Source organism: Arvicola amphibius, chromosome 12, assembly GCF_903992535.2.
Source record: "Arvicola amphibius chromosome 12, mArvAmp1.2, whole genome shotgun sequence".
In the NCBI taxonomy this organism is placed as follows: Eukaryota; Metazoa; Chordata; class Mammalia; order Rodentia; family Cricetidae; genus Arvicola; species Arvicola amphibius.
Window position 1 is genome coordinate 140,197,107 of NC_052058.2, and position 23,560 is coordinate 140,220,666.

The window sequence follows — 23,560 nt, forward strand, 5'->3', positions numbered from 1 at the left end:
TCTTTTTTCTTTTCCCTCCTTCCTTCCCTCCCTCCCTCCCTTCCTTCTTTTCCTCCCTTTCTTTTTCTTTCTTTTTTTTTTTTTTGCCACACATGGGGATAGAACCCAGGGGCTTCTTCGTTCATGCCAGACAAGGGCTGTCGTCCTAAATTTTATCCTCTAAAATATTTTGACACCACCATGCAGAATCCCATCATAGAGTTGGAGGAACATGCTAGTGAATCCACACTGATTATCAGCTTCATTTTGGTAACTGGTTCATTAACATGAGCTCAGGTCACTTACGGAAACTGGAACCTTGGAGGACAAAGTAAGACATTCTGGAAATGAGCACGTGGCCTGTAAACAGAAAAGTGCCACACATCTGACAGGCGAAGCCAGCGTGCAGGAAGGTGGGGGGGGGGTCAACCTAGCATGCAGGAGGGTGGGGTGGGGGGGTCAGCCCAGCATGCAGGAGGACTGGGGGTGGGTCTTTGCTTAGAATGCTTGCCTGCTTCTGAGCGGAAAATCACACCTTAGTAGAGGGAGAAGGAAAGTGGAGGGCTTTCTCTTCAGGCCCATACTCACTGAGGGCTTGTCCTGGCTTGAGTGCTCCCCAGAGTGTCTTCCCCCTTTCTCGCACCAGCTTCTAGCTGTGCAGTTCACTGTTGGGAGCACGAGGTGAGGATGAAGGTATGTGACCTGCTGAGGCTCAGTCCTGGGAAGGCCTCACAGTGAGGCAGAGCCTGGGAGTGGGTGGGAGTATTAGCTCCTGAACCCTGTATGCTGCCTAAAAAATACGGACATAGTGAGAAAAGGCTAAGAGCCTTTTACAAGAGTTACTACAAATCAGACACCTTGAATGTTGGACTTTTGGGTATTTTAGGACCAGAAAGGGGTGTAGAATGGCTGTCAGAGCAAATGAAGTGTTCTTAGGAAGATCTCTGGAAACAGTTGCTCTTCTGCTGAAGCAAACCCAGCTCCGTCCTGCAACAGATCTGTTTGGCTGCAGGTGCCTTACGTGGAGGGGACACCCGAGTGTGTTTCCTCGCCTTGGAACTAATTCCCTGTACATTTTCCATTTCTTAATTGGCATGGTAGGCTAAAAGCGCCTCGTCCTTCTCTAAATTCCGGGCCGCACACAGCCTTGGTTTTCATGTGCGCAGCCTTCAGAACTGCGTTTTATGCGCATAGATACTTAGATTGTTTCTATGGTGAGATGGCTCTTCTTTAGGGTGGCGAAGAACGCTTTGCACATCCAGATTACACCCTGTTTTTAAATTTCTGTTCTCAAAGTCACCCATGTAATGGAAATCCCGTACATGCCCGTTGTCGCTGCTCTCACTGAGTGTGTCAGGTGGCTAGGCCGGCTGTCTGTATGAAATAGAAATGTACATACACAGCGTAAACACGTCCTCCTTGACACATGAAGATAAAAGGCTTCACATGAATTGTGTCTGTTTACACTACACACAGAAAGTTCTACTCTGACAAACTCTGGAGTTATCACCAGTGTTTGTTACCATAACATTGCTTCCCCCACTCCCCATCTGATTTTCTCGATAGTTGCCCTTCACTGCAGGTCAGGGCCCCACTTCTCCCTCCCCTGGGGCTGTGCTTTCAGACCTGTAAGGACAGTGGAATCAGCTGCAGTGGGAGGCTCTGTCTTCACTCTCTCTCACTCCATTTTTTTTTTTTTTTGTGGCCTTAGTGCGGTTCGTGTGTTTTCTATACACGTTGCTTTTCTCGGCTTGCTTAGGCAAAGTCAAGAAAGAGAGATGCAGGTGCTGCGGAAATGGCTCAGTGGTAAAAACACTTGCCATGCAAGCCTGGGGGGACCTGCCTGTGTTTAAATCCCAAGCACTTAGGTAAAAAAAAAGCCAGGCATGGATGCATGTACCTGTATTCTCAGCATTTGGGAGTGAGCAGGGTGTGGAGGGAGGTGGTTCCAGGATTTCCATGGCTAGCTAACATGGTCAGAAGGGCAGGCTTCTGGCTCGCTGAGAACCTTTCTGATGGTAGTAAGGTGGACAGCAATAGAAGACAAGTTGTCTACCTCCTCTCTGCACAGACAGGCATACACACACACATACACACACACACACACACACACACACACACACCACACACACACGGAGAGGGAGAGAGACACAGGTATGTAGGCTTTCCCCTGGGTCATGGAGCAGATCTTAGTGGGTGCAGAGAAAGGGTAGTGATGAGAGAGTTAAGGGTCGTTTCCTGGGTCTCAAAGAATAGTAGCAGAAACATCTAAGTCAGCACCTGCCATTTCTCAGATGTACAGATTTCGGGGCCACTTTGTGACTTAGCAAACCTCAGAGCTGTAGTGTGGTTCTGTTGCATGTTGGGGAGTCTGAAAGCCGTCCTACGTGCAAAGTGAAGCAGGCCCTGTGAGTGTGTGCCTCCGTCTGTTTTCTGGCCTCTGCCCTGCTACCTTCTTACTTTCTTTTCTGCACTTGTTGCACCCCGGGTTCCCTCAAGCTGCCACCAACCTCTGCCTGAATGTCTTGCCCTTTATACTTGTTAGGCCTAATTTTGGGTCCTAGAAACAGAAGGAGAGCAAACCCTTGCCTATCTTCAGACTATCTTCAGGGATTCCCCTCTTTGAGAAGTCTTCCTGACCCCTTGAGAGCCGGAGAGCTGTGTGCGTCTTTCTTAACACAGCCCCAGAGTCCTGCCCATTGAGTTATGGGAGGTTTTTTTTTCTTTCCTCGTTGGTTTGGCAATTGCTGGAGAGGGGGTTGTTCGTTCTCCTTGTACAAAGTTCATTGACAGTAGTTCTCTGCCACGCCTTTTAAGTCACTTTGACTTTTACAGAGTGATGGCATCTAGAAGTGGTTTTAGTTGACGGAATTACTGGTACCAGTGGATTCATTTTAAGAGACGTGACTGTTAACAGTGAGCCACTGGCTAAGCCAGACTGGGCTTCTTCCACAGTGCAAAGGCTTTGCTGTGTTGGAGCTCATCCTCAGAGCTGGAGGTGGTTGCCCAGTACATGTTTACTCATCGTCCACCTTTAGACCTATAGGAAAAAAATAACTCAAATTCTGCTCTAGGTGTCTTTTATTTTCAACTATAAACTACGACTCTACCATATTTCTGAAGGAGAGTGAGTGGATAGAAATTGAAAACATTTTTTTTTTTGTTAAATGGATAATTAATGCTATTCTTGAGTGGGAATTATTGGTAGGTTAGTCAGTGGTTTTGCTAGCTTCCTTCCTATTAGAGGTATTTAGGTTGGGGGTCACAGAATAGAGGGATGCTTTTGCTAAAATGCTTAGGGATGCAGCCATCACCGCATCCCCAATGACAGTAACACAAAGCACTCAACCCGACTGTTGGCACTGTAGTAGGAACAGCCCATTTTACAGGTGAGGAAAGAGAGGCCTAGAGGTGGAGTGTGTTCATTTGAGGGTATGAACCCATAAAGGACATTCCAAAAGGCATTCTGGGGTTCAGACCCTAATTAGGCTCTTTGCCCATTTCCAGGACCTCCGGGTGTCATGCTGCTGCCTGGTGGTGTCCACCTGCTTTGCTTCTGCTGTCCTTCCCTCGTGGGACACTGCACGGGGACCACCCTCGACCTCCTAGCACTGTCCTTTCTTCCTGTTTACCTGATTGCCTTCATTTCCATAAGCGCCTACTATTCCTCATAGGCCACCTGGGATCTTAGATTTTGAAATCGACCCTATATTCTGAAAGCAAGTGTTGGGGGTCTTTTTGGGTCTGCCAAGTATCTGTTGGCTTTGAAAGGGAGAAAGGGTGTTTCCTGGTTCCCCTGCTCAGCTGTGAGCAGAGGGTGTGTCTGCCTCTCATGCTGGGGAGTGTTTTCTCTCTCCGCGCAAGGATTCTTTGACAGGCAGGCATGCTGCATCTCTTTCCTGTTTGTGGCTTGTGCCTTTTGAACAGTACGCTGTCATTCACAGACAGTCCTGATTATCCTTCTTTTCTGTTTCTGTCATACAACACCCAAAGGCCGGCAGTGTCGGTCAGAATCCAAAATGGCTGGTTGCTGGGTCCTGCCTTGTATTTTGTGGCTTGGGCTTGTCTTCTCTTCTGGAATAAGTAGGTAGTTTCTTCCTATTTTTCCTTTGTTCTATAAATGGGGGTAGGAATGTAAATAAGGAAATGGCTCTTCTCAAGGAGCTTCCAGTCCCAGCTTTGTGTGACATGTGACTTCTGTTCCCAGTGGTCTTCACTGGTTGAAGCAGCCAGCTGGCAGAAGGTAGCAGGTCCTTCATCCTGTCTGCATATTGATTGCCTGTGAAAGACACTTTAGTTATATCTCCCTGTGTTTCTTTGCTGAGTCCTGAATTTCTATCCTCTGTTGGAAATAATAATAAATGACCTGATACCTAATAGTTTTAAGTACATATCTGATACAGTAACATAGTTCATTGTTCCTGTAAATTTAAATCAAATTAATACACCTGATTTACAGTGGTATAAAAGGAATAATACTTTTTAGGTTGGGCATAGGAAAAAAAAATTTCTCATTTCAGACGAATGACCTGTTGCCATGAGCTTAAGGGGTTTTGAGTCATTGACTGAAGCTGGGTAAAAGCAAAGTGGAGAAATGAGAGCTGGGGAAGGAGATGGGAGGGAATAGTTGGGAGAAAGGTTGAAGCACTTGATTAGCATAGCGCTCTGAGTGGGTGATGTTTAGGTTGTAACCTGCTTGAGAAGAGAATGGGGTGTGTGAAGGGGAAGTCCTGTCCAAGGCAACAGGCTTTGGGGAGGGAAGGACTAGCTAGCAAGCGTGCATGCTAGCAGGGATATACTAGGAGATAGCATAGAAACAGATGGCCCTGAACTCTTATAGAATCCTCTTCGCCTGGTGTTTGGTCCAGGATGGACTCGGTGGAGGGGTGGGCTGGAGGCTGAAGATGACAGTGGTCAGATCAGAGTTACAGAGGCGAAATGACAAAGATGGGGTACGGTTCATTTATGCTCCATGTACGTGTCCTCTCCTGTCTGCTATGCATCAAAATGTATGTTAAGCCCTGAAGACATAACTTGTCAACTACATAGGAAATAGTTTCCCATCCTCCTGGAGCTCCCATCGTGATGGCAGTGACCAGAGTGAGAGGACGCCGGAAGACAGGCTAGAGCTGGGCTCCCGAGAGGGTGGATGTTCCCCCAGTGGGAAATGAATGGGGTTGGAGGTGAGCAGTGAGCATCGCAAAAAGGAAGAAGGGGGTTAATCATGGGAAAAGTCACAAGAATCCATCAGGTTTGGAAGGGAAGCCCAGAGGGTGGGTGTTACAGACAGCATGCGTTCCAGGATCACCTGGAACACGTTAACTGGCCCATATTCTGGTCACGAATATATCCACCTGCCTATTCCCCATCTTAGAGGGCTTTGTAATAACTCACTTCATTTTCTTCCCTGACACTGATCCATACTCCTGGCTTCCATATCTTGTTCAATGATGCTGCTGTGTACCTTGCTCAAGCCAAGAATAAGTCAGTAACAGTAAAAACATTTAGTGTGTCTGTATGTGTACATTTGAGTGTGCAGGTCAGGACATCTTGCTGGAGTTGGTTCTCTTCTTCCACAGTGGGTTCTAGGGATTGAACTCAGGGTTGCTCATCAAGTACCTCTTTCTCCCTGCTGAGCCACCCTGTAGGCACCTAGTTCTTCTCTTTAAAATATGATGTTGTACAAAGACTGGCTTGGTTAAGTGTTCATGTTAGCTAAGTGAAATAAATCTACTTACAAATGTTATGTTCTTGTTTGATTTTTTTTCATTATTTGCAGAGAAAAGCTTAGCCATAGGTGGATGAACACTGTTTAGCTGTGGCTGTTCAGATCATTAGTGATTTTTACAGACTTTGACATCTCTTAACATTTTTAGGAAACATCTTACTCAATTATCACAATGAATTATGTTAAAGTTATAACAAGTTAGAAGTGTGTGCCTCTTCTTTTCATACGGTCTTTTATTCGGTTATTTCTTCTGTCCATATCAAATGGGGTCTGCTCTCCAGGTCACAGTAACTGTCCTTGAGTAGACATCATTGTTTGATGTCTCTTGGGCTAGACACAGTAGTAGGTTCTTGACACTTGTCTGCTGAGCTTTTGCCTAGGCATTGGTAGCTTGCACTCTGTGGAAGGGTTGAGGACTGAGAAGCTTGGCAACTCTGGACTAGACTGAGTTATATCATGGACTTTTGCATGTAACCCTATGTGACCATGGACTGAAAACTTTAGTTTGGATGGTTAATGTAGCTGTCTTCTCCCATGAGTCAGTGAGCATGTCACGTCTGGATCCATGTAGGTGCATGAGCCACAGTAACAGGGTAGCTATGCAGGTATGCAGTCTGCAGCCCGTGTCTTATCGGTTTGCACTGAAAAACTGAGTCACCTTTTATGATAATACAGGTTTCGTGGAAACTCACTGTTTGGGGGACTGGAAAGTCATTTTTAAGAATGATCTCTGTTAAGCCGGGCGGTGGTGGCGCACGCCTTTAATCCCAGCACTCGGGAGGCAGAGGCAGGCGGATCTCTGTGAGTTCGAGGCCAGCCTGGTCTACAAGAGCTAGTTCCAGGACAGGCTCTAAAAAAACTACAGAGAAACCCTGTCTTGAAAAACCAAAAAAAAAAAAAAAAAAAAAAAAAAAAAGAAGAATGATCTCTGTTTAACACTGCCTGGCTTTGCCTTCTTGTCTCCCCAGTTTGTGGGCCCGGCATTGACATCCGCAACGACTACCAACAGCTGAAGCGCCTGGAAAACTGCACAGTGATCGAGGGCTTCCTCCACATCCTGCTCATCTCCAAGGCCGAGGACTACCGAAGCTACCGCTTTCCCAAGCTCACGGTCATCACCGAGTACTTGCTGCTGTTTCGAGTGGCCGGCCTCGAGAGCCTGGGAGACCTCTTCCCCAACCTCACAGTCATCCGTGGCTGGAAACTCTTCTATAACTACGCACTGGTCATCTTTGAGATGACCAATCTCAAGGATATCGGGCTTTATAATCTGAGGAACATTACTCGGGGGGCCATCAGGATTGAGAAGAACGCTGACCTCTGTTACCTCTCCACCATAGACTGGTCTCTCATCTTGGATGCGGTGTCCAATAACTACATTGTGGGAAACAAGCCCCCAAAGGAATGCGGGGACCTGTGTCCTGGGACCTTGGAGGAGAAGCCCATGTGTGAGAAGACCACCATCAACAATGAGTACAACTACCGCTGCTGGACCACAAATCACTGCCAGAAAAGTAAGAATACGCGACACGGGACTTCGACTTTCTCCTTCTTGTTTGTTTTCTCCTCTTCCTCCTCCTTCCCTTCTTCTCTGCCGGGGCAGGGTGAGGTTCTCTCACGTGTTCACATTGCCTTGTGGACATGTTTCCTGAGGATGGGGAGGGGTTCGTCTCGGCTCGCTTAGGTATGTAGGTGGAAGCTGAGGGTACAAGACTGGGGCCTGGACTGAGGCCAAGTCTGGCTAGAAATAATTCTCTGTATTTGGGGGCTAGAAGTTTCCTAAACTTCTGCTTCTGTGATGGGAAAGGTGACTTGGTGTGCTTTGTAAGTCCCTGACGGGGCAGAAAGGAGCTTTTCACAGGTCCATTCTCGTAGTCTTTGTGTAAAAGGATTATATAGTATCATCATCGTCGTCGTCATCATCTTTGTAGAGCAAGAGTTCCTTCTCATGAGTTTCCAGCTTGGAATGTGGCTGCTGAGAGGAAAAGTATATCGCTCACTAATATCCTGTGAAAGTATCCCTTGGCTCTCAGGACACTGGTATTTAGGGGACCTGGTTTACTACAGAACACTTGATAGATAGGAGGCCTATGTGCTAGTTTCCAGGAGTCCCTGGTTCAGTCTCTGCTTGAGATAGCTCTGTAGGAGGGTGTGTCTTTGAAACCCTGGGCTTTCATTTCCATTATTGTATACCTGTTGGGAAAGTCTTACGCAGTCACTTAGTGAGGGAAACTTGAAAACATTCTGCAGCCCCGGAGTCACCTGATGATGCTTGAAGCTCGTTGGTGTATCGACAGTTCACATATTTCCTTCGTAGAACACCTGAACTCTTATCCTAATGGGATAAATGCCATGAGAATCAAGTTGTTGTTTTGTGTTTTGTTAGCTAGAATGTTGCTGTGGTTTAGGGAATTTGCTTTATTGCATTCAATAATTCAACAATATTTAGACATAGTGGCCAGCAAGGTTTCCCTTAACCTCTTAGCTGTTCTTTAACAGCTGACCCAGTTAAAGACTCAGAGTCTATATATCCTAACTAGTTATAAAGAGCCCATCTCAAAAAGAACCCACCCCCCAAACCCCCAAGTTGATAGGCTTGTCTAATCTTTGAAATGCGTATAATCAACTAATACAAGCTCAGCCTTTACAGGTAGCGTGATTTAATATCCCTTTAGTTGGGGCCCAAGTAGGAAACCACACATTGTTATGCTTCCTGTAATTTGATCTGTGTGTGTGTGTGTGTGTGTGTGTGTGTGTGTGTGTGTGTCTGTGTGTCTGTGTGTCTGTGTGTCTGTTGGGGAGGGGGTTGAGGGGTGAGGTGTGTGTATGTATGTGTATGTGTGTGTTGTGGGCTGTATGAGCTATAATAGTAGAGGCCGGGATCCTACTGGATCCTTGACGAGCTAAGTGGAAGGTGTTTTCCTAGTTGATTAAAACAGTTTCCTATCTTTGTCTTAAATTCCCTATCTTTGAAAAAACAGTAATCTTTTTGGTTGGTTTTGAGATAAGGTCTCAATCTGTAGTTGTGGCTGGCCTAGAACCTTGCTGCTCTTGAATTCATGACAGTTCTTCCCTAGCCTCCCAAGTCCTGACATTACAGGAATGAGTTACCTTGCCCATTGCAACAAATAATCTTATTTATTTTAATTTAAAAAAAATCTATTTAATGTGTTTGGGTATTTTATCTGCGAGTATGACTGTTCATCACAAGAATGTAGTGGTGTGGTGTCCATGGACCAGAATTTCAGACGGGTATGAACTGCCAGGTGAATGCTGGAAATCAAACCTGGGTTCTCTGAGAGAGCAGCCAGTGCTGTTAAGAGCTGAGTCATTTTTCCAGGCCCCCAAATTTAGTTTTTAAAGTAGCCTTGGCATTTGAAAAATTTTATCTTAGAAAGCATCCTCAGAGATTTGAATGTAGAAATGAGAGTCCGGGGGACTGGGCTGTCCTGAGCTGTGGTTAGGCCTGTTCCTAGAGCCTTCATGTTACCCTTTAATGGTGACCAGACTCAGTATAGGCAAGCAAGCGTTTTGGGGAGCTTATGAGCTGTGCGCAAAGGGGAGTGCTGTGTTAGCATCGTTAGCTAACACCTGCTCAGCCATTCAGTCACCTTTGTTTCACCAGGCTCTTCAGCTGTGTCTGAAGGAGTTCAGGGCAGAGATAAGGCCTGTGTTCTGGGTCAGAGTCTAAGGTCTGGAGCCAGAAATTACCAAGTCATTTAAATTGCGTAGGCTGTAGTTTCTTCATCTTCAGAATGGCACGGACCCTGCCTCCCTCTCAGAGTGGATGGAAGGTTAAAAAGAAAACAGTGAAAAGCATTAGAAAGTATTAGAAATTGAGCCCGGGTGCCAGAGAGCCTGTTGACTGGAACTGGTCTTCCCCAAGGCCGTGTTCTGCAGCCTCTTCCTTGGCGAGCTCTGCCCGTCCTGGTGACGTGACTGTGATTTCACAATGGAGTAGAACCGCAGAGTCCATTCATGGATACTGTCTTCTCACCCTAACCTGAAAACTCAGCCAAGGTCACCGGCTCCTGTAGGTTTTCTGTTCCCACTAGAATTCTTTTCCTCTGCGCAATTCCTATACAGTCTGTGCTCTCATGTGCGTAGTAGCCACTAGCCACGTGTGCCCAAGCTGTGTGGCCTGCTGCAAGGAAGACCAGCTGTTGGTGTAAAACTTCCAGGATGTAGTATATAGGAAAAATTCTTGAACAATTCCATGCATTTTTTTAAAACTGGTTCTATGCTGAAATAATACTGTGATGGATATATTCGCAAAAGAAAACGGCACTATTAAAATCAGTTCGCCTGTCTCCCTTGACTTCTGGATGTAGCCACTAGAATGTTTGCATTATGGATGACTGGTATTCTCTTTACTCTGGAGAGTGCAGCTTTAGTGGCTTCCTTTGAGGCTAAGTTCTTCCCTTTGTCATCTCTATACAACTGGCTTCAATCATACCGTCTCATCCAGCCTGTCTCCAGTCAGGGCCCTTGATCATCATTCAAGGAGCCAGGGCAAGGGTATTGAGTCCTCACAGAATGCCCACCTTAAGTTCACGTAAGCCATTTAAAACGAGTATGCGAAGAATTCCATCCAGCTGTTTCCTGCTGGCTAGTGGCAGAAGAGGGAGGACATCAGCGTCTGAAGAGAAAAACCGTGTGACGTTGTTGCTGTAAAGGGGGAACATTGGTTGTGCTTTGCTGATGGCCTGCTTTTCCTTGATGTGTTCACCCTTCTTGGATCATGTCTGCTGGCCAATGGTACAGAGGAAGCCCTCTATTGGCTGCATTCTTTGTATATCTGATTTTATGTAGGCTCGAGTTGTTCCTAAACAGTGAGGGGCCCTGAAGGAATTGTGCTTTAGTAAGGAAATAACTGGCATTGTCTTCACGTATGATCATTGGACCGTCCTTGTTTCGAAATGACTTCTGCTTCTCCATCTTTCCCCTGTAGCTGCTGCTTTGTTGGCCTCTTCTCTATCTAGGCTTTAGTAGCTGGTGGCTGCCAATGGAACTTAGCCTATTTGGACTGCTGTAACCATTTCACAAGCCAGATGACTTAGAAACAATGGCTTTGTTTCTCACAGTACTAGAGGCAGGCGGTCTAAGGTGCTGACAGGTTCTCTGTCTGATGAGGGCCTCCTTTCTGGGTTCACCTTACCCTTCCTTCATGCTTTCACAGAGTAGAAAGGGGCAAGGCAACTTTCTGGTGTCTCTTTTACAAGGGCGCTAATCCCACTTACGAGGGCTCCATCCCCATGACTTAATCACAGAGCCTCACCGTGTGCTCAGATACTAGATTTTGGTGTATGAATTTTGGAACACAGTCATTCAGACCAAGGCATGGCCAGAATCTCAACCCTTTCTCTCACTTCATTGTATTTATTATTCCTTTAGCATCCTCTTGTCCTTACTTAAGTTGCAAATAAAGTCTCAAGTCAAGGCCTCTTTTTGAGCTTTTTCTGTTTTTGTTTTTGAGACAAAGTTTCTTTGTGTAGTTCTGGCTATCTTTTTTTTTTTTTTTTTTTTTTTAATTGTTGTGAAAAGACGTCATGGCAACTCTTACAGAGAAGAACTTTTAACTGAGGTGGCAGCTTACGGTTTTAGAGGGTTAGTCCATTATAATCCTGATGGGAAGCATGGTGGTGTGCAGGCAGGCATGGTCCTGGCTACATCTTGATCAGAAGACAACAGGAAGTAGACTGTGTGACACTGGGAATAGCTTGAGCATAGGACTCCTCAAAGCCCACCCCTACAGTTCCTCTAGCAAGACCACACCTCCTAGTAGTTCCACTCCCTTTGGGGCCATTTTCTTTCATACCACCACATTAGCCATCCTGAAACTTGTTTTGTAGACCATGCTGGCCTCGAAGTCAGAGATCTGTCTGCCTCTGCCTCCAGAGTGCTGGGATTAAAGGCGTGCACCACCACCTGGCGGCTTTTAGAGCTTTGAACTTCATCCATTTATAAGAAGACCAACCCCAGCAGCTGACTGTCCCATGGAATGTCTCCTCATTTCTGTGCTTTTTCTGTGTTCCACCCATGGGGGACAACACTGTTGTTCCTCTAGCTAATGATCATGCCAGAAACGCTACAACTAGGACCCCTTCTGAGATGCTTCCTTTTCTGATTGGACATCCATGCCCTTGCCGTCCCAAATGTTGCTTCACTCTGCCATTCTCCACCCTATTCATTGCTTACAGTTGTGCCCAAATCCACAAAGTCCCAGCAAAAGCCAACAAGGAGACTGAGTCCCATATGTAAAAGCAAAGAGCCTTTATTTTCAGCAAGTTTGCAAACTTGGTCTCTCCGCATGTCCAACGTATTGGAATAAATAGAGAGCCCCGAGCTCAGAATTGGGTTTTTATAGTAGTATAGGTGGGGGTGAGGAATTTTTGAGGTTCAGGACCCCTGATTGGCTGACATTTGTCTAGGGGTGTCCTGGTGAGTGGGGGCTGGCAGGTGGTCCTATCTACAGCATTTGGGATGTTAGGCATTTCCTTTGGATGATCTGTTTTTGGGTGGTGCTTGGATAATCTCAGTTTATGGTTCTTCCTGCAGCCAGGTATTGCTTCAGGGTAAACTACTGAGACTCAGGCCTTTTATTAAATTTATCAATGGCCGAGTTCTACTTTGGCAGGTGATAATGGTTGGAAGTAAAGAACTTCCTTTGGGTGACCTGCCCATATTTATCTTATGGCTGGCTCCCACAACAATGACTTAGCTTTTCTCCAGCCTCCTGTTCTGTTTCCTTCCACTTTGCTTGGCACCAGTGACTACCCCACGCCTTGGGTAAACATGCTGTCCACCTACACTTCTGTAGTAGGCCCTTAGAAATCTCCTTGGTGGTCTTGCTCTACCCCTCCCTATTTTACTGCATCATGCAGTGTGCTGTTCCCTCCCTCCTACGAGCAACATCCTTGACACCCTTGCCCAGTTACCTTTGTCTGGACTTGTCCGCCACCCTCTGCTCTCAGACCTGGCTGAGTTCTACACAGAGTTTCCTTTTCTACAAGAAGACCCCAGGACTTTGTAGCCTCCAGTGGTTCTGTCTCCTAGCACCGGGCAGTTTGGTTTTTGAAGTATTATAAATCCTGACGGTATCTTTCCATGCATAGGTGTTACTCCAAGGGTGAGCCCAGCACCTGCTTTGTGAAAATCCACTTTCTTCCAAGCAGAGAGAGCAGTCTGCATTGGTAGATTATAAAATGTGGTTCTGATGTTCCCTCTGTCCCGGCCACTATCACTGAGGAGCACTGCCATGCAAACAGTCTCTAGTCTTAATTGGCCGAGAGAATCTACTGTAGACAGGAGCTCATCTCTCTCATGCCATTGTTAGAATGATCCAGGGCCTAAGATACAGAAGTCTAAAAGGTTGCCTCTGGCCCCAGAAGCTGTTTATTAGGTTGTGCAGCCATTTGCCCAAAGGCCAGATTTCCAGAGGTGAATCTTCCTGAGTACCTGTGGTTTTCTGACTTCTCAGTGGGTTTACTTAAGATGATGCTTTGATATAGAGGCTTTCTGGTATTTGATTTTATGTCTGGACACTGCCACTAAAATATAATAAAATCAAATAAAAAAGAATAAAAGTAAAGCCTAAGACCTTCCTGCTAAACTTGGCCTCTAAATGCCTCTTTGCCTGCCAGAGTCAGCAGCTTGTGACCTGCTCACAGCACCCCTGTTGCATGATTGGAGGCCGTGTCTTTGCCAGAAAATCCACAAAGCTGCACTGGAAGCTCACTTTGCTGGCAAGGCAGCCTTGTTTCGGTCAAAAAGACACTGACTGGGGCAGTGGTCCTCCAGAGTGTGGCTTTTCTTCCTGTCCTAAAAAATGAGAAACCATCGTGGCCCCCTTTATTGACAGAGGAAAACATTATCATCTCAGGATAGGTTCAGGAAGTCAAAATAAAGTCAAAAATAGACAATTCTGGGTCGTTATTTTGTTTTTCCCTGATACCAGTTCTTAAGTTCTTGTTTATCAAACCCTGGTCACCAAGGCAGTGTAGGCTTCCTTCCCGCCCCCCTTCTTTGTCTTTCTTTGTAGGCTGGTAGTACATATTCCCCTGGGGAGAAGGTGGAAGGCTTGTTCAGGCATTTGTAAATCCCCTGGAGTTTTTGTGCTGTGAGAGTCCAGCCATGTATTTGGCAGGATTTTATTTTAACTTTAATCTTCAGCTACCTGGGAAGACTCGGAATATGTCTGGAAACATGATGGAGTCTGCCTCCAAGCTCCCGCAGATTGCTAAAATAGATCGTGATGTAAACCTTGAGACAGGCTCATGGACCCTGATGGGTAGGCAGACCCAGAGTTGAACAAGTGGGCTCTGGCTTCTCACATTGTGTTAAGAGCTTGTCTTCATTCCCCGGGAATGCCTCTGTTCTGGTCAGCTGCTCCCACTGTGGGGGTGATCTTTATTTAGAAGGGGTCACATGCCCTAGGCCTCAGTGCTATATGCCTTTTATAGTCGGGTGTGGAGACCGCATTCTGCCCTTCTGATGGCTGACTCCTTGAACTGAGGTGTTAAAGCGGTTTGTGTCCACATTTCTTAGGGACACCACTCAGCAGACGTCAGATCTTAGAGCAGCGTGTCTACTTCCAGAGAGGGTTTGCTTTGGGCTGGTTCCTCCAGTTGAGGCTTCACTCTTCTGGACCCACCTTAGAAGTTATTTATTTATTTTTCACTAGGGATGCCTTCTTAGGGACTGCAAGGAGTTCAGACCCTCTTCATAGTGTTTATTTATTTCAACTCGAGGTTTTTGGAGTTATATCCTGAGTCCCTTCCTATTTTCTTGGCTGTGCCTACTTGTACAGTGGTTCTGATTTCTTCCTGATAGCTTCTTTCTTTGGTTGCGTTGTGTTTCTCATATGTATGCCAGTGTGACATTCTCGACTAGAGTGGAGGTGACATGGAGCCTATGGGCCTGTGGCTAATCTTATCCTAGATTCCTCTCAACTCCACTGTATCAATGGTTCAAAAGGCAAGTTTGGCTAGTGGTGGGCCTGGAAGCCTTTCTTTGGAAATGTGTCTCCTTCCTGCTCATGGCCTGATGAGCCAGGGACTCAGGTTTAATAAGGTGGGTGTCTCTGAGTAGAATGTTCCCCTTGACATGGAGTAGCACAGCAGGGCTTTTCTCCATCCATGAAACAGAAGATCAGATAGTAACTGGAAAGCTCCCACCAGACTGCCCAGCATTTAGTGAGTTCTTGGTCAATGGTAGCAGCTGCTGCTATTTTTAAAAATAGCTGTGTTCAAAGACCATCTACAAGTTTGAGCATTAAGCCGGGCTGACTGTGTATTTACTGCCATATCTTAAGTGGTCTTTCCCTTTCGCTTTTCCTGAATTGCCAGCATTCAATTATCATAAATAGCAGGGCATAGTTGAGGAGTGGTTCTGGCTAATTTAATCTGGATTGTTCAAGTTTTCATGTCTGCCCAGATAAGCCGTATCTTTTAAGAACACTCAGTGATGTGCATACGTCTGTGTCCAGATGCCTCTATAGACCTTATAGGTGTATGTAGACTCCACTTCTTTTGTTATTAAACTCCGTGAATTTATTCTGTTTGCAGACTTGGTATTTGGGAGAATTTAAGAAATACCAACAGATTTTTCTGTATGATGTTGACATTAAATATTATCTTTCGAAACTTTTTTCCTCCCATTCTGAGGGCATTAAAGTGTTTAGAGAGTGGGCATAGTTTTTAGTGACGATAACAAGGGGGCACATTTTCTACTGGTGACGACCGCAGGTCTCCCAGAGTGAAGGTAGCAGCCATCTGCTTCAGGCTGGAGCCTGTGCCTGTTTATGCTCTTCTTTGGGTAATAATAGCTGTGTGCATCCCCGTTGGTGCGCGCACATGTGTTTGCGTTTGCACATTTGTGTGTGAGTGTTTGCGCATGTGTGTTTATGTGTTCGTGCATACGCGGTCCTACCACTGCCTTTCCCACCCGGCTTCCTCTGCTGTTTTTTGTTTTGTTTTGTTTTCCTCCTCTCACTCCTTGCAGGAAACAAACACTGGCTCTCTGTGTCCTCTCTTAGATCTTCCTTCCGTTCCAGGGGATCAGGTGGGTGGGCAGATGTTGTGCAGGAACGCCAGGCCCTCTTCTGGAAGCTGGGCTTCTGTTTCGTCCCATTGTTGAACAGAAGTTGCTTGTTTTTTTTTTTTTTTTTGTCTTGGTCACAAACAAGCACTTAGTCCTCAGTCCTCTCTTCTTCCTGCCATTTGTTTTCCTTCATGGAACCACGTGAGATGGCAGCAGAGACTGGGTCGCTTGATACTCTACCTTGTCAGCTTTGGTTAGAGAAACTCTCAGCCTGACCCCATATGTAACTGCCTCCAATTTGTCTCTACAAATCTTAATGAAGACACTGGATAACGTAGTCGGGCATGCCTAGTAGTTTCCCCTACATATTCCGTGACCTCCAGCAAATGAATAAAACTATATATATGTTCAACCCTCCATAGACTGTCTATGATAAAGTTCAGTTTAAAAGTTGGACACAAGTAGAGATTGGCAACAGTAATAGCACGTAATAAGATTGCCAGCACCACTCAGGGCTCCTGCACTTTGGGGCCGTTATTAAATAAAAGAATGTTCGCTTGAGGACAAACACTGTGACCTGAGAACGAGAGGCAGTGCTACCTGACAGATGGGAAAATGGCGTATATAAGGGGGACAGACAAGAGTGATGATTGGCATCCCAGACAGGACTGATGGGCACAGCTCTAAGTTTTGTCTCACTGCTCAGAACAGTGTACAAGTTAGTTGTTGGTGTCTAGGCTCATCGTTTCGGACTGTAGTGGACTGGGCTATGAAACCCCCGCCATCCACACAGTCAGGCCTCAGGCTGTGCCTTGTATGCTGTGATAGCCAGTGACGACGTCCCTCCTGGCTAGCCTGGGTGCCGAACTAGCTGCCTGTGGCTCCTGGGCCACCAGGAAGGAGGACCCTGCCCTAATACAATGCATCTCCCTCTGGCAGCAGGTCTGTGAAGGCAGGTTATCCGTTCTGGGGTTCCCCATAATGCTCAGATAGTTAGAGCAGCAGCCGGAAACCAGGGACTTGACCTTGGTAGTATACGGGGAGAACCCAAAAGATCAGCATACAAAGAGCATACCCTTTTCCCCAAAAGAAAAAACTAGAAAAAGGAAGATGATAGTCCCTATAGAAATACTTCCGGGCAATTCTAGTGTTTGAATTAGGTCTCCTGCTGCCCCCACTTCCTAAAAGCACTTGATATGAAGACCAGCCGTGACTAGTCAGAGTCTTCTGACAGGAAAACCTATCTCTTCTGGGGTAGTAACCTCATGGGAGGTTTCCTCTGATTTCTTGACCCCTGGATGGATGGCCTCTTAACTTTGCAGAGTAAGTGCTATCAGACTCCTGGGCTAGTCCACAGAGGTAGAGAAATCTTTTTTTTGCTCTACTACTCAGTGGGTTTGAGATAGTTAAATTAGTCTGTGATGTGTCAGTGTTCCCCTCAGAAGCCCCCCAATAACCAGTCACAGAGGTTTCAGAGACTGTTCAAGCACAGTGGCAGGAAACACAACTTCTCCCTCACAGGGAGAGAGAGAAGTTGGGAGCAGAAGCCTGGACCTGTTTCCCACCCCATCCGGGTGCTCCTTCCCACCCGGTCTCCATCTCAGACCACTGGGGTTCTCGCCCTCTTCTCCCAACTTTTCCCTCTTCCTAACTATCCTTTGTGACCACAGCGGGGCTCCAGTCCTGATGGTCATACGGGTTTATGAATGGAATTCTGAGAATGTATAATTTTCTCTGAAGAATGTTTCTGTAGTTCAACAAATACTTCTTGTTTGCTGAGGGGAAAAAAAGAAAATCTTTCCGAAGAGTCACTAGATGCCAGAGATGTCAATTAGGGGTGGGCTGGAGCTCTGGGTGAAGCAGTTTATACTGACAGACAATGGATGAAAAGCCAAAATTTCTAACCTGGCCAGAGAAGTTTGTCTCGCAGGATTCATTTCACTGTAGGTTTGTTGCCGGCTACACCATGACGATGGCGTTTGGTCCTGCTGCCCATAATGATGCGAGCCTATTTGTACTTCATTCTAGGCCAGAGGGCCTCTGAACCTCACCCATTTGCCTGGTGTGAGCAGGTTGCAGACATTTGAGTTGACTTCGTCTCCCTGGCAAGCTTCCTGAGCTTCTTTGGATAACCACAACTTGATCTTGGTGGGCACTATTGTTACCCTAGTCCTTGGAAGGTCTCAGATCTAAAGGTATTTCTCAACCTGTGGGTTGTAACCCCCTTGGGGGGGGGGGGACAAGAGTCACCCTAAGACTATCAGAAAATAGAAATACTTACTCTATGATTCTTGAAAGTAGCAAAATTGCAGTTATAAAGTACCAAAGAAAATAATTTTATGGCTGGGGGGGGGGGTCATCACAACACGAGGAACTGTGTTAAAGGGCCAGCATTAGGAAGGTTGAGAACCACTGAGTTTTAAGGAAAGGACTGTGGAAGGTGAATTAAGTCAGTCTCAGAGAAATGGTAGTCAGGGTGGTGTGCAGACCCCACTTCAGCTCACAAGTTAGAGGCCAATGACTTGTGAGTGGCTCATTGTGGGCTGCTTCAGAGTCTATTAGCAAGCTTGGTGTATGTACACAGCCCGGTTTTCAAAGTAGCACTTCATCTGCGAGCTCTTCAACCTCCTATTATTCCAGTCTCAGTTTTGGCTAATATATTCAAATAAATACAAACCTGACCTTCCTCTGTACCTTCCCATTTTGAAGCCAGGCTGGTGGCCTAGATGCACAGTTGATCAAATGGTAAAAAGAGGAAGGCACAGCCCAGCCTCGTGATCAGGGAATATTGCATGAAAGTTGTGTGTGCACAAAGATAATGGTTTATTACAGAATCAGATCACATTTCCCCCAGCTTTGGGCATACATCAGTGGCCTAAAAGCTGCCTTTTTCCTCCCCCCCCCCTTTTTTTTTAATCTTTCACCACAGTGAGTCCTGTGTTTTCTTCTGATTTTGAGATTTAATGTTGAGGAGGGTGGTCAGAATCCAGGGTGGATTCCCTAGACCTGGATTTTGGTAAATGCTACCAAGATGGACAATAAGGCATTCCAGTCGGTCTCTTTGGATTGCGCCCTATGGTAAAGAGCTGGCTTCCAGACTGACTTCAAGTAGACTGTGAATGGCCATAGGTGGCTGCAGCTCACAAGTTCCCAGGAACCGGATTTAGGCTAGCAGGCTAGCACAGCACTTTGGTGATGGAGCAGAAAGGTGGTTAGAGGAGCCGAGAGCAAATTCAGGTAGGATTTATGTTAAGTCTTGCATTTTTGAAGTGACATTTTCTTGGTCTGGCCTTTGCTGTTACTAAAGTGAATTATTTATAAGTACTTCTGAGAAACACCAATGAAACTTGATTATGTGGAATGAATTTAAATTCATTAAAGTCATTCTTCTAGACCAATGTCGGCTTTCCCTCGTCTAGAATCTAGCAACTTGATAACCTGGGAAAAGAGTGTTCTCTTCCACTGGTGATGATTGATGTTGTCCGTGGTGCAGCTGTTGAGGGATGGATGTCCGAGTGCAGCACTGTTGGGGCGTTAGAGCAAAATGAAAATCTTCTCGTGTTGTCGTTGTGTTGAGTACATTTCGCTGTGTGTTCTTCTCTTGGGCCTCTGGTTTTGGCATGCAGGTTTCAGCCAGGGCAAGTATTAATTGCTGGAGTATTCTACAAGCTCTCCCCTTATTTGATGTCTGGTCAATTGTCCACTTCCTTTTATACAGTTTCTCAGATCTTCTTTACCAAGAGCCCTTTTAGGTTGTGCTGGGATAGCGCCATAGAGGCTGCAATTTGGCCACTGAGGGTCGTTTCTGTTCTTTGTCAGTAGGTTGGCCTTGTTCACTCACCCCTCACCTCACTCCCCAAAACAGTTAATAGACAGCTTGGTGGTTCAGACTGATGCCCCTACTTAGAATATAGTTTTTTGCTTCTCCTGCCCCCATGTCAACGGCAGGCCAGTGGAGGAGGATAAGTGCCAGCTTTCTGTGTAGCCCTGACCACATGCAGCAATTGAGTAGTCAGACTTAGTATGAGATGGGGGGGGGGGACTGAGGAGACACGGTGTGGCACATAGAACTTCTCCTGGCAGGACAAGAGTGAGAATTGTCTAAGGTCAGGACCCCAGTGTCATAGTTACTCTTCTATTACTGTGGAGAGACACCGAGACCAAGGCAGCTTACAGACAAAAGAGTTTATTAGGGCATATAGTTTTCGAGGGTAAATCCAGACGGTCATGCAAGGGAACTTGGCAGCAGGCAGGCAGGCATGACACTGAAGAGGTAGCTGAGCGCTTACACCCGATGTACAGGCAAGAGGCTTGGAGCTATTAGGAATGGCATGAGCTTTTGAATTCCCAGAAGTCTACCCACAGCAACACACTTCCTGCAACAAGGCCACACCTCCTAATCCTTCCTAAACAGGTCCACCATCTGGGGACCATGTATTCAAAATATGTAGGCCTGTGGGGCCCATTCTCATTCAAACCACTACAACTAGAGAATAGTCTTGTCTCATTCTCCTGTTGATTCTGGTAGGTATGGAAACTTTAAAGAGGGATTTATAAAATATTTTCAAATGACCAAAATGGCCCATGGTTAGCTGGGGTAAATAAAGCCGACTAAATAAAAGAGTTTAAGAGTAAATGTGTGAAAACAAAACCAAGAGTGAATGTGTGTCAGGCCCTTGGAGGTCCATGCTCCTGCTTGCCACCCTTGCAGCCCAGTGTTGTTGGTGGAGAAGAGGTTGCTCTCCTGTGAATGAGGAGAATGCTGAGGGAGCTTGAATCATGAGAAGTGTCCAAGTAGGGTCATTCTTTTCTTGGCATAATTGGCTAAAGTCTCCATCTACCCACCCACCCCCATCTTGTTTAGTGTGAGCTCCATGCCGAGCAATATGAGATGGCACAAGCTTATGATTCTGTTGGGTGATAAAAAACACGTGATGGGGGGCTGGAGAGATGGCTCAGAGGTTGAGAGCACTGGCTGCTCTGCCAGGGGTCCTGAGTTCAATTCCCAGCAACTGCATGGTGCCTCACAACCATCTGGAATGAGATCTGATGCCCTCTTCTGGTGTGTACGCATGCGTGTAGACAGAACACAGTATACATAATAAACCATAAAATTAAAAAAAAAAATATGATGTTGGGATGGGGTGATAGCTTATTGGGTAAACCATTGCTTTATAAGTCTCAGGACCCCGGTTTGATGTCCAGAACCCATGTTAAAGAACTGCGTGTGGTAGCACACGTTTAGCCTTACTCTGAGGAGCAGAGACAAGTGGGTCCTGGGGCTTGCTGGCAAGCCTGCAGTCTAGCCCATTTGGTGAATCTCAGGCCAATGAGAGACCCTGTCTCAAAAAACCTGCTAGATGGCACCTGAGGAACAACAGCCAGGGCTGTCCTGTCCTCCACAGAGTACACACACCTGCATATGCATGAATACACACACACTTCAAAGGATCAGAGGGTGACAGCTTACGCTGTGTGGCAGGATAATCTCAGCTTTAGTTGAATAAGAAATAGAGGTAATAAGCGCAGAGAGCTCAGAGGAGGACAAGTTTGGTTGGTATTCAGAGTTTTGTTTGGACCAGATATTTGCCTCCGGTGAAACTGAGGTCTTTCCTGAAGAATGTTACACTGGCTCATTCCTGTTTACCCAGCATTGTATACATGGTTCTTAACTCTTGAATAGGTTGTACTCCAGACTTTAAGATGTTTGGAATGTGAAGCATATCCTTATGTAAAAGCAGAGATTTTGGTGGCGATTTGGATCCCAAGACCCCACCATCTGCTTGGGCATGCAAGCCTAACTGGCTCAGATGTTGGTTATGTCTGACTGGCGTCCAAAGCTTTAATTCTATGAGGATAAGGTGAAGTGTTGCCCTTTTTTTTCTATTGAGTGAGGTGGTACGAAATTGGATGTTTCCATTTTTATCCCCCTCACAGTCGCCCCTTCTGAGAGCTTGACGCTTTTCCAGATGTTGAGGATGTAGGCACGGGGCAGCAGAAATAAATGCAGGGTTATGGAAGCTGGAAACCAGCACTCCTGGCTCTCTGCTCATCCAACAGGGAGGATTCTGAATGGAATCAGGATCAGGGACATCGCCACCAGGACTTGAATTCTTTTCTCTGTAGCTTATGTCTGAGGGAGCGTGGACTTAGGGTTCACATATAGTTTCTGCTCTATACGAAAGGCTGCTGAGAAAGACTGGTAATACAAAGTCAGTATAATGTCTGACAACATTTGCCTCTGAAAAGGGAGGGTATGGATACAAATGTGCAACTTGTCCTCTGGAGGGATTGCTCTCTGGAGCTGTCTGTAAAAACAGAGGTGTTCCAGACCACCCCACCCTCTGCGTGTGTCTGCTCTGCCCTCTAATTAAAGAAAAACTCTTGGTTGTGATCCTTGGCCGGAAGAAATATGAAATCTATGTTAAGTATGCAGGCATGAATGGGCATAGGAGAGATTTGTGGATGAGGATCTGCTGAAACAAACGATATAAATGGCCAGAGAGAGATGCTAATTGATTCTCTCTTTCAGCTCCCGGTACTTAAGGCAGAGATAAAGTAGTTAAAGTAGTAGGAAAAGTTGGTCATTTGAGTAATGAAAAGATGTGGAGTTTTGAAGCAAGCTGGGATTTTTCTGCCTGTTGATAGAGTGACTTGGAGGATAGCATTTAAAGAGTGGGGCAGCTCCATTCTTGATGATCCTCACTGTGATCTGAGCTCATAGAGGAAGCTAACATCCTCAGGCTGAAGTTTATTGGATAACAGCTCCTTAAACTCCCATCAGAAGGCTTCGTTTAATGTTGTGCGGAGACTTGCAGTATCTACATCGTGGAGCTCTTTAGATCTTTTAAAAAGCATACACATAAATTATCTGTTTATTAAGAGGGGAAAGTAGGTTATGATTCAGTGAAGCTCTGCTCCTTCGTAGTGTACCCAGAAGACCAAGATTTCTTGGGATTTTTTACTATGATAGTAGTGAGAAAAAATTTAATTAGCAAGTTAGAAAACACATGAGAACCGTTTAGGCCAATCCACAGTTTAACTATATTGGTGATTTTGAGAGAACGGAAAGAATGAAGCACATTTACCTTTTTGGGGGGGAATTTTATCTTTTAAGATGGTGGGAAACTGATAAATGTTTTAACTACCAGACTGGAACAAAGTACAAAAAGATAAGCTGTGACATTCTTCTGTGAGGATTATCCCATAGTGTTACCTGTGAAACCCATACCTGTGAACCTACAAGAGGAATTGACTGTATGTCTCAGCACACGCACGTGTGTTTATGTGCGCGCATGCACGTATGTGTGTATGCATGTGTGCGTGTGTGCCTTTGCTAGAGGTGCCAGGCAAGTGCTTTACCGCTTCGTGAGACAACTTTTACACCATTATGTATAGGAAATTTTAGTTGTAGACAACAGAAACGAGTCATGGAGGGGAGATTCCGGCTCTGCATGGTTGAGGGGCTGTTTTTGTTTAAGGGTTGACTCCAGTAGGAGAATACAGCTGATTTGGGTAACACTGTAATGGTACAAGTGAGAAGAAGCCTAAGGTTGCTTGCCTGATCTTTATTTAAGGTCAGAAATTCTTTCTCTACTGGCCTTAGCAAGCAAGTGCTCTCTTGATTGTGCCCTGGTAGCTGGAGGTAAGAGCTGTCGGCCTTTCTCTAGCCTAGAACTCCATTTTCTGGTTGAATGGAGACTTCTTTCTTTGAGATCCCAATGTTTCTTTTCCTTGTGTCTACAGGTATGTGCAAGTGAGTTCAGTCTTCCAGTTCCTGCTTGATAAAGTAGGAGCTTACGCTCCCATGGC

The 23,560-nt window shown here is 45.9% G+C and overlaps 1 protein-coding gene across 1 annotated transcript in view; it reads left to right on the forward strand.

Annotated features, from left to right (window-relative positions):
* Igf1r (insulin like growth factor 1 receptor) overlaps positions 1-23,560 on the forward strand; it is a 278,425-nt gene that overhangs the window by 40,567 nt on the left and 214,298 nt on the right. Inside the window, exon 2 of the mRNA XM_038313638.1 lies at positions 6,676-7,221. Within this exon, the coding sequence (XP_038169566.1) occupies positions 6,676-7,221 (546 nt within the window). The remainder of the gene's footprint in view (positions 1-6,675; positions 7,222-23,560) is intronic.